The sequence below is a fragment of the Coregonus clupeaformis genome, chromosome 26 (genome assembly GCF_020615455.1).
Source record: "Coregonus clupeaformis isolate EN_2021a chromosome 26, ASM2061545v1, whole genome shotgun sequence".
Taxonomy (NCBI): Eukaryota; Metazoa; Chordata; class Actinopteri; order Salmoniformes; family Salmonidae; genus Coregonus; species Coregonus clupeaformis.
In genome coordinates, this window is record NC_059217.1 from 22,468,095 (window position 1) to 22,480,272 (window position 12,178).

The 12,178-nt window shown below is 41.2% G+C and overlaps 1 protein-coding gene across 1 annotated transcript in view; it reads left to right on the plus strand.

Annotated features, from left to right (window-relative positions):
* LOC121540266 (ephrin type-B receptor 1) overlaps positions 1–12,178 on the plus strand; it is a 244,071-nt gene that overhangs the window by 203,103 nt on the left and 28,790 nt on the right. Inside the window, exons 10-12 of the mRNA XM_041849016.2 lie at positions 9,192–9,380; positions 10,037–10,284; positions 11,681–11,896. Coding sequence (XP_041704950.2) covers positions 9,192–9,380; positions 10,037–10,284; positions 11,681–11,896 — 653 coding nt within the window. The remainder of the gene's footprint in view (positions 1–9,191; positions 9,381–10,036; positions 10,285–11,680; positions 11,897–12,178) is intronic.

Genomic DNA, 12,178 nt, shown 5'->3' on the forward strand with positions numbered 1-12,178 from the left:
TCCGTGGCATTATTTTATAGTATGAAGAATACAATTGAAGCGGTTAACAAAGAAACTCATATATGCATAATTTAGAGTTATTTATGTAACTTTAGTTGTGATACAAATGTTGGGCTATATATTTTTATTTTTAATACATTCTAAGGCTGCATGATGAGACTCTGATGATGATTTGAAAAAAGTTGCATGAAAGGCATGAGCTCTGCTTAGTTTTTCTGCGCAGGCTGGACACACTTCATCACTCTCTCATTCACAATTTGACAAGCACTTGATAATGCCTCGAATTTCCCGGCTGCACCCCCTTTGTGTGGCCTTAATGCCCCCTAAAATAATCCATGCCTTTGGCGGCCAGTGGCCGTCGTGCCCTTGGACTGAATATAATAATTATAATTCCCTTCTCCCGGCTGCATGCCGAATCAACTCTCACTCACATGGCTCTCCATCATGTCACATCGGGGACACAACTACACGCGTCCTTATCCAATTCTGAGGAGCATATTGAAGATATTGGAAGAAATGTCCACATTTACTTTTCGTCAAATATTCCAAACATAGTGTGGGACAGTTGTGGGATGCGATAGATCCCAAATTAATACAAATACTAGCATCAAATGTTTTTTTTAAGCAATGAGCCAGACGCAACAGATGAGAACGTTTAGCTTAAAATGTTGATAAACTGTTAGGCTATTTCTTAACATTATAAGCGCAGCGATGCGCACACCGCAGTAGGCTATAAGAGTGAATGTTCCATTTGCAGGTCAACACCATTCTCAAAAGTGACCACAAATGCGATTAAGCATATATTGCTAGGGAGTGCTCCTAATCTCAGCTTGTTACCTGTATAAAAGACACCTGTCCACAGAAGCAATCAATCAATCAGATTCCAAACTCTCCACAATGGCCAAGACCAAAGAGCTCTCCAAGGATGTCAGGGACAAGATTGTAGACCTACACAAGGCTGGAATGGGCTACAAGACCATCGCCAAGCAGCTTGGTGAGAAGGTGACAACAGATGGTGCGATTATTTGCAAATGGAAGAAAAACAAAATAACTGTCAATCTTCCTCGGCCTGGGGCTCCATACAAGATCTCACCTCGTGGAGTTGCAATGATCATGAGAACGGTGAGGAATCAGCCCAGAACTACACGGGAGGATCTTGTCAATGATCTCAAGGCAGCTGGGACCATAGTCACCAAGAAAACAATTGGTAACACACTACGCCGTGAAGGACTGAAATCCTGCAGCGCCCGCAAGGTCCCCCTGCTCAAGAAAGCACATATACAGGGCCGTCTGAAGTTTGCCAATGAACATCTGAATGATTCAGAGGAGAACTGGGTGAAAGTGTTGTGGTCAGATGAGACCAAAATCGAGCTCTTTGGCATCAACTCAACTCGCCGTGTTTGGAGGAGGAGGAATGCTGCCTATGACCCCAAGAACACCATCCCCACCGTCAAACATGGAGGTGGAAACATTATGCTTTGGGGGTGTTTTTCTGCTAAGGGGTAGGACAACTTCACCGCATCAAAGGGACGATGGGTGAGAACCTCCCAAAACACACGGCCAAGGCAACAAAGGAGTGGCTCAAGAAGAAGCACATTAAGGTCCTGGAGTGGCCTAGCCAGTCTCCAGACCTTCATCCCATAGAACATCTGTGGAGGGAGCTGAAGGTTCGAGTTGCCAAACGTCAGGCTCGAAACCTTAATGACTTGGAGAAGATCTGCAAAGAGGAGTGGGACAAAATCCCTCCTGAGATGTGTGCAAACTTGGTGGCCAACTACAAGAAACGTCTGACATCTGTGATTGCCAACAAGGGTTTTGCCACCAAGTACTAAGTAATGTTTTGCAGAGGGGTCAAATACTTATTTCCCTCATTAAAATGCAAATCAATTTATAACATATTTGACATGCGTTTTTCTGGATTTTTTTGTTTTTATTCTGTCTCTCACTGTTCAAATAAACCTACCATTAAAATTATAGACTGATCATGTCTTTGTCAGTGGGCAAACATACAAAATCAGCAGGGGATCAAATACTATAGTTAGAAAGATATGGCATATAGAAGCATACCAGATGGACATCATGAAAATGATCGGAGGAAGTTCAGGAGTAAAAACAAACAAAATATAATTAGTGACTGTGTCCATAAAATGTATATAGTATGTATAAGCATGAAGTAGAGGCCTAAGCATTGTTGTTCACTAGTTTACTCCAATTAGGGAGGGGATGGTGGGGTTGGAAAGTAATAAAGGGATATATATATATATTTTTTTTTTTAAGGATATGTATGTATGTATATATGTGTATGTATGTGTATATGTATATATACATATATATGTATATATGCTAGAAGAAAAAAAAACATATGGGGGATTGGAAGTGATGCAGACAATTACATTGATGGAAGTTACAATCTATCTGCAATATTAATGCTGATATACCCCCTAAAAAAAAACTAAAAAACATGGATAAGTAGCCTAGGCTAGATCTAATAGCTATATTATATTTTACTTTAATTCAGACTTTGCTGATCTGTTGTTATTGTCTTCTGTGGAATTCATAACATTGTTGGACAGGTTCAAAAGCTCTTTGTTCTTTGTATGCGTATAGCCAGTTATTTTTTCCAATAGTCAACCCTCCAATCAGAAAATGGGAGAACACTAATTTAGAATATCTGAAGCTTTAACAGTACTTGAGTGTGTGTGTGCGCGCGCAAGTGTTCAACTTCAAGAACATTGATAAGAGGGAGTAGGCCTACTTAAACATTGGGAGCAATGTTTAGACAATAAGATGGCACTGCAGTGGATAGCAGCCATTTTATGGGCTCCTGATCAAATCTGCTTTTAAAATATTTTGAGATCATAACTTATTTTGTACATAATGTCTCTGCCATCTTTTCCTATGACCAGAAACAGCTTCTGGACATCAGAACAGTGATCATTAACCTGGATGTGGATGAACATTTCTACTTCAACGAGCTCTGGACGTTCTGCCTACTCTAGACCCTAATTAGCGAGACTCAAAAGAGGAAGCGACGGCCCAAGAGAGGCAAATGAGCCGGTAACCTGATGAGACTACATTGGTGAGCAAATAAACCGCCATTCTATTGGCGAATTAGAACAACGTGGACGAGCTCCGTTCGAGAGTATCCTATTAATGGGACCTGAAGAACTGTAATATTATATGTTTCTCAGAGTTGTGGCTGAACAAGGACATATATGTTATCCATCTCACTGGTTTTTCCATGCATCGTCAAGACCGGTCGGCAGCCTCGGGTAAGACGAAGGGGGGAGGGGTGTCTCTCTTTGTTAACAATAGCTGGTGCGCAATCTCTAATGTTAAGGAATTCTCATGTTTTTCCTCGCATGAGTTAGAATACCTCATGATAAGTTGCAGACCATGCTATTTACCAAGATATTTTTCATCTATATTTGTCATTGCTGTCTGTTTACAGCTTTTCTAGTCATGGCTCATCCTATATAAGTACTGCTGTACACATATTTTCTATTCATATAAACTCCATACTGTCTTTACACACAATTATATGTATATTTCTATACATTATATGCATATATAAAGTACCAGTCAAAAGTTTGGACACACTTACTCATTCCAGGGTTTTTCTTTATTTTTACTATTTTCTACATTGTTGAATAATTGTGAAGACATCAAAACTATTAAATAACACATATGGAATCATGTAGCACACTCTTGGCATTCTCTCAACCAGGTTCATGAGGTAGTCACCTGGAATTCATTTCAATTAACAGGTGTGCCTTGTTAAAAGTTAGTTTGTGGAATTTATTTCCTTCTTAATGTGTTTGAGCCAATCAGTTGTGTTGTGACAAGGTAGGGGTGGTATACAGAAGATAGCCCTATTTGGTAAAAGACCAAGTCCATATTATGGAAAGAACAGCTCAAATAAGCAAAGAGAAACGATAGTCCATCATTACTTTAAGACATGAAGGTCAGTCAATAAGACACCAATAAGAAGAAGAGACCTGCTTGGGCCAAGAAACACGAGCAATGGACATTAGACCGGTGGAAATCTGTCCTTTGATGAGTCCAAATTTGAGATTTTTGGTTCCAACTGCTGTGTCTTTGTGAGATGCAGAATAGGTGAACGGATGATCTCCACATGTGTGGTTCCCACAGTGAAGCATGGAGGAGGTGTGATGGTGTGGGGGTTCTTTGCTGGTGACACTGTCAGTGATTTATTTATTATTGAAGGCACACTTAACCAGCATGGCTACCACAGCATTCTGCAGCGATACACCATCCCATCTGGTTTGCGCTTAGTGGGACTATCATTTGTTTTTCAACAGGACATTGACCCAAAACACACCTCCAGGCTGTGTAAGGGAATTTGACCAAGAAGGAGAGAGATGGAGTGCTGCATCAGATGACCTGGCCTCCACAATCACCCGACCTCAACCCAGTTGAGATGGTTTGGGATGAGTTGGACCGCAGAGTGAAGGAAAAGCAGCCAACAAGTGCTCAGCATATGTGGGAACTCATTCAAGACTTTTGGAAAAGCATTCCAGGTGAAGCTGGTTGAGAGAATGCCAAGAGTGTGCAAAGCTGTCTTCAAGGGAAAGGGTGGCTACTTTGAAGAATTCAATATATTAAATATATTTTGATTTGTTGAACACTTTTTTGGTTACTACATGATGTTATTTCATAGTTGTGATTTCTTCACTATTACTCTACAATGTAGACAATAGTAAAAATAAAGATAAACCCTTGAATGAGTAGGTGTGTCCAAACTTTTGACTGGTACTGTATATCTTTTTTCCAGTCTCTGACATTCTCGTTCTGATATTTATTTATACAAATAAATAAAAAATCTAAATATATTGTTTTTGTCATTTTTATTATTGGTAGGTATTATTGCACTGTTGGAGCTAGAAACAAAAGCATTTAGCTGCACCTGCAAATCTGCAAACATCAGCAAATATGTGTATTGGACCAATAAAATGTGATTTTGATTTGATTTGATGTCTACAAGCAATTGTTACAGCATCAGGAAAATAGCTTCGAGAGCTTTGTCCAAAGACTGGTGGACACAACTAACAAAAGAATGGACAATCTAACCAGAGAGGTCCAAGAACTTAAGAACAGTTTGCAATTCTCCCAGAGAGAGGTGGAGGGTCTGAAAGAGACTTGCAGCAAAATGACTACAAACTGTAAGTCCACACAGGATGACATCAGCACTGTCTGTGAATCATTATTACAGATGACTGGAAAAGAGACTGTCTAGAGGGACAATCTAGGAGGAATAACATTGTTGTGGATGGGATATCAGAGTCTCCACATGAGACCTGGACGGAGTCTGAGGAGAAAGTGAGAAAGATTATCACTGAAAAGCTGCAGATGGATCATAGGAAGATTGAGTTGGAGCGCGCCCACAGGTCTGGAAAACCTGTAACCAGCCCAGATGACAGACCCAGGCTGATAGTGGTCAAGTTCCTAAGCTTCAAGGAGAAGATGGCTGTTCTGGAGAGAGCCAAGACCTTGAGAGGAACCAACATCTTCCTCAATGAGGATTTCTCAGAACCTGTGCGTCAGAGGCGGAAATAACTTATCCCAGCTATGAAATCTGCTAGAGAGCATGGGGACATTGCTTACATCCTCTTCGACAAACTCATTGTCCACCCACCCACCCTCCCTCCCTCCCAAAAGCCTGAGAAGAGTGAGAGTGCCAAGCTTCAGGGTCAGTAGCTTCAGCCCAACATCACACGCGCACGCACACTCACACGCACACAACTGACACTCACAAGTGCCTGATTGACTGACTATTAGCTTGACTGACTATTGACTCACTTTTTTTTACTTATTTATTTTCTCCATATTATGTCTATCTCCGATAAGTATGTAGCCTTAGAAATAAGTCTCATGAAATCACATTGCTAACATCAGATAACATTCATATACTGGCCATCTCTGAAACTCACTTAGATAATTCCTTTGATAATACAGCAATAGCAATGTAGGGGTATAACATCTACAGAAAAGACAGGAATGCCTATGGGGGAGGTGTTGCTGTACATTGTTTTAGAGCCATATTCCTGTAAATCTTACAGAGGATCTCATATCAAATGGAAAACCGCTGGTAGGCTTGACAAAACAAAACGAACTGGCAACAGACAAACAGAGAACACAGGTATAAATACACTGGGGATAATGGGGAAGATGGGCGACTCCTGGAGGGGGGTGGAGACAATCACAAAGACAGGTGAAACAGATCAGGGTGTGACAGTATGTGTGCAATGCTTGATAGTGTGTGTGATGTTAACAGAGAGGTTCATTTTCTGGGTGATCTGAACTTTGACTGGTTAGCAACTAGCTGTCCTCTCAAGAGGAAGCTTCTAACTGTGACTAAAATCCTGTGATATAACCCAGGTTATCACTCAACCAACTAGAGTGCATACTAGCTTTGCTCCAAAAGCAATATCAGTTCCCATTGGCTGTAGTGACCATAACATTGTGGCAATTACAAGGAAGCCAAAGTGCCAAAGGTTGGGCCTAAAATAATTTATAAGAGATCATACAAAATGTTTACTCAGGACTCTTTTGTTGAAGATGTAAAAAAGGTATGTTGGTCTGATGTGTATGAGGAAGTGAATCCAGATGCAGCACTGGAAGTATTAGTAAAAATATTAATGCCAATTGTTGTCAAGTATGCACCTGTTCAAAGATTAACTATGAGAACTGTTAGAGCCCCCTGGACTGATGATGAATTGAAACATTGTATGGTTCAAAGAAATGATGCAAAAGAGGTGGAAAACAAACCAGGCTGCTCAGCTGCTTGGTTGACATACTTTAAACTGAGAAATGTTGAGACTAAAGTTAACAGAAATAAGAAGAAATTATATTACCAAACCAACATAAATGACATAAAAAAGTGGAAAAAGACTTTGAAGTACCTTAAATTGGCAGAAAACCCAATTCATCTCCATCGTTCATTGATTTATAACAAAACCTTTTGATATTGCCAATCATTTCAATGACTATTTCACTAGTTAAGTGAAAAAACTCAGAAGTGAAATGACAACATTGAACACTTAACCATCATATTTGTGACCGACAGCCTTGATTCGGTCTTATGTAGCAAAATTTGAAATAGTGTTTTTTTTTTATTTTTTACATTGGATAAAAGTACAGAATCAGAGCTACAAAATGGTATATCATACACTGCTGTTGAGGAACAATGGGAAAGTAATTCTGCTTTGAAAGTTGATCAACTTGTAACCCCACTTTTGAGAAAATGGCCCTTGAATGTTTTGGTACACCTACTGGAGAGCTCTTCTTTGTCTACACCTATTCAGCATCGTTCACGCCCTCTTAAGCCTTAGCCCCACCCATCTCTTTAAGTAGTTAACCAATAGCTACCCGGACTATCTGCATTGACCCTTTTTGTATTAACTCTTTTGACTCATCATATATGCTGCTGTTACTGTTTATTATCTATCTTGTTGAGCTTCAAGTTCCTCGGTGTCCACATCACTAAGGAATTATCATGGTCCACACACACCAACACAGTCGTGAAGAGGGCAAGACAATGCTTCTTCCCGGTCAGGAGGCTGAAAATACTCGGCATGGGCCCTCAGATCCACAAAAAGATATACAGCTACACCATTGAGAGCATCAGGACCCTGAACAGCTTCTACCCCCAAGCCATAAGACTGCTAAATACACTGAACAAAAATATAAATTTAACATGCAATAATTTCAAAGATTTTACTGAGTTACCGTAACACTCTGTTCACAACCTTGACATCAGAAAACCGCTCGTGAAGAAGCCGGATGTGGAGGTCCTGGGCTGGCATGGTTAGACATGGTCTGCGGTTGTGAGGTCATTTGGACGTGCTGCCAAATTCTCTAAAATGACATTGGAGGCGGCTTATGGTTTGAGAAATTAACATTAAATTATCTGGCAACAGCTCTGGTGGACATTCCTTCAAAACTTGTGTTGTGTGATAAAACTGCACATTTTAGAGTGGCCTTTGAATGTGCCCAGCGCAAGGTGCACCTGTGTAATGATCATGCTGTTTAATCAGCTTCTTGATATGCCACATCTGCCACCTGGATGGATTATCTTGGCAGAGGAGAAATGCTCATTAACAGGAATGTAAACAAAATTGTGCACACAATTTGACAGAAATAAGCTTTTTGTGCATATGGAACATTTCTGGGATATTTTATTTCAGCTCATTAATAATGGGACCAACACTTTACATGTTGCGTTGATATTTTTGTTCAGTATAGTTAACCAAGTAGCTACCCGGACTATCTGCATTGACCCTTTTTGCACTAACTCTTTTGACTCATCACATACGCTGCTGCTACTGTTTATTATCTATCCTGTTGCCTAGTCACTTAACCCCTATCTATAGCTACCTCAATTTACAGTACCTCGTACCCCTGCACATCGACTCGGTTCTGATACCCCGTGTATATAGTCAAGTTATTGTTACTCATTGTGTATTTATTCCTTGTCTTATTATTTTGCTGTAATTATTCCAGTTTTTCTCTCTGCATTGCTGGGAAGGGCCAGTAAGTAAGCATTTCTCTGTTAGTCTACACCTGTTGTTTACGAAGCATGTGTCAAATAGGATTTGATTTTTATTTGATTTAGCTGTATGTTACAGTGACTTTTGTGTTGTTTATGGTGAAAATGCCGTTAAAAACATTCTGATACAGATTATTTTATGTTTCTTTCCCTTACAATCAAACATAGTATACCCATAACTCAATGGACTGCTTTTTAAATAGATTTTGTTCTATTTAAGGCCAAATTTGAGCAAAATCAAAAATTGTGATTAATTGCGATTAGCTAATGCCATTAACTCAATTAATTATGTTAATCGTTTGACAGACCTAATTTAGGATAAGGTTTTACAGATTCGTCATTCTATTTTTTTTATTTTAAAATCATCTTATTTGATTATTTGATATATTTTACATGTGAAAAGGTCTCACAGAGGGCCAGAGATAATTAAAGACACCTGTGATAATCTTAAGTACCCAAAAGGGCCATATAATCCTTCAAAGTGACCAACATTCTGGTAGTGTACTGGTAAACTTCGAAAGTTTACAGTAATATACCCTCCCTTTGCAACCCTGCTGATGATACATTTGTTTGTTTCCCCGTGCTCATCCTAACCTCTACTCCTTCTCTGTCTCTGTTCCAGAACTCTCTCTGAGACCGGACATGTCCAGCTGTCCCTCCCCCATGGCATGCCCCACCCACTTCTCTGGCTCACCAGCGATGAAGATCTACATCGATCCCTTCACCTACGAGGACCCCAACGAAGCCGTCCGAGAATTCGCCAAAGAGATAGACGTGTCCTGTGTGAAGATTGAGGAGGTCATTGGTGCAGGTGAATGGGAAGAGGGGAAACTTAAAATTCAGTAACATGGGGGACAATCTCTCTGCCTCTGCTGCAATGAAAGCTGTGAATCTATAATTCTCTCTTCCACTTCCTCTCTACCTGTATCTGGGTGTGGGATGAAGGAACTGTCAGAGAAATCTGGTCTTACCTCAGATATTTTGTTTCTAAAAACCACTATTTCCATCTAATTTGATTTGCTTTTAGAGAGAAAGAACCATGTCCACTTAACAGACTTGCTCTCTTAACAGAGGGCAATTTTAGCCACTATCTCAGTGAAAACGGATAATATATAACCAGACTCCTTTCCATTCATCTATATTTCATGCTGATTTTATCTGCCGTTTTTCTTTTTTTTTTACTTGACTTGATATATTCATGCATTCAGCAAAATACGCACTGAAAGGGTGTCTGACATGTGGGGACTTGTCTTATGACCCCGAAACGGTGCTCTATGTTATGGGGCACCACAGGGAGCCAGAGTGTAACACTCTCTTCATCGCTGTGTCTGTCACATATACAGTGTTTTAATTTTATGGGGACTTTTGATTGTACATGTGCTATATCTATTAGAATATCAGCTTGCATACTGGTAGTTTGCTTTGTAATAATGAAATTGATCAGTTATACCATGTCTTTCCCTCCAGGCGAGTTTGGAGAGGTGTATAAGGGTCGCCTGAAGCCATCTGGGAAGAGGGAGCTGTATGTGGCCATTAAGACCCTGAAGGCGGGCTACGTGGAGAAGCAGAGGAGAGACTTCCTGTCTGAGGCCAGCATCATGGGCCAGTTTGACCACCCCAACATCATCAGACTGGAGGGCGTGGTCACCAAGAGTCGGCCAGTCATGATCATCACAGAGTTTATGGAGAATGGGGCCCTGGACTCCTTCCTGAGGGTGAGAGAGGGAGCGCTGCTTTGTTATTCTGGTTGTGTCCTAAATGTCACCCTATTCCCTTTATAGTGCACTACTTTTGAGCCGGGCCCATAGGGGGCATGGTCAAAAGCATACAGTGCACTTTATAGGGAATAGGGGGCCATTTGGGACGCATACTCCCATTTTACCTCCTCTGTTCAGCACACCAGCCCTGGCTACAGCTTTCACCTCTGTTGCATCATACTGTACACTGGGTTGAGCTATAGGGCCACTGTGTGGTTTCATATATCAATCATATTGATTGATCAGCTAAAGCTTTTATTGCTAATTTGACAGTCTCACACAAACAGTGAAGTATGATTATTGAGATTAGTTGTTAAAAGGATTATGACAATGAAGATTTAAAGCTACCTGGAGGATACATTTATTTCAATATAGCAGGGAATTGAGATCTGATTAACAACTTTGGCATGAATGCGCAAAATGTCTTATATTTATCAATAACCTTCGATATCTCGTAATATAATTCATGAGATTAACATAAATGAAATTGTTCCACCCAGAGCCCTTTGAAGCAGCGTAGCTAACACACAGGGCCCTGATTCAAAGTGCCAGCCTGGCACAGTTTAGTGTTTCTTCTTCCTCCTTGGAAACAGAGAACATGGAACCCAATCAATATGTGGCCCAGTTTTCTAATTCCTCCAACCTGTTTCCTCCTCCCTTTGATCCTGGACTCATTTGAAACGGGGCTTTGAACACCTCTTTGATGTCCTTTCCCTCACTAGGCCCTCTTCCGAGCCACCGCACTTGACTCCCGTGGACATCGATTTCTGGGTTGTTTTTCTCCTGGCATGCCCATGTTGCTGGCGCAGGGAGCCAACAGTTGAATGAGCGCCCTGCTTGGTGTGTTGGAGGTACCCACTGAAGCCACAGCGTAGGGTCAGACCTGCTGTGCCTCACGGGAGAGGGTTATCCACCTTGGTGGGGGCCGCTAACAAACAGCCAAGCTGAGGATAAGGAGCAGAGACAGAGAGCGATCACAGACATGGATCCAATGTGGGGCTTAACAGACACACACACACACTCCTTACACAGGCCCCAAGTCAAGTGGAACACTTATTACATCAATGAATGACAATTTGGTAACATTTGGAAAAGGGCATATATGGTGCTCTTTCTCAATACCCAATAACTAGAAATATTTGCACAAAGAAACTGCCCCACCAATTATTTTTTTCCAGAGTCAAATGTGTGAGGATCTTTTAAACCTAACGTTTGTACCTTTGCATTTTCAACACAGTGAGAACATTTTAGAGAGATAATTGGAGTATCATTATGCCAAGTATCTGGCACTTTATTATGTCATTAACTCCAATGTGACATCATTTCCTCTTTACCCCCTGGCCCTGCCCTGCAGCAAAACGACGGGCAGTTCACGGTGATCCAGCTGGTGGGGATGATGCGTGGCATCGCAGCGGGCATGAAGTACCTGGCAGAGATGAACTACGTCCACAGAGACCTGGCCGCCCGCAACATCCTGGTCAACAGCAACCTGGTGTGCAAGGTGTCCGACTTTGGCCTGTCCCGCTACGTACAGGACGAAACATCAGACCCCATCTATACCAGCTCCCTGGTGAGTACCCTGTCTGGCTGGCCTTTCTCCTCCCAGTCTGTTTGGAAAACATTCTACATTTCTTCTTCTTATGGTCCAGTACACAGTGAGACATCTCGTTGTCAAGAGAGAGTTGGGTGATTCAATAGTTGACATGGCCATGGTTATCTTTGTGTCTGTGGTGATCATACTGCCAACTGTAAAGTTTGGTGGAGGAGGAATAATGGTCTGGGGCTAGGCCCCTTAGTTCCAGTGAAGGGAAATCTTAACGTTACAGCATACAATGACATTCTAGACGATTCT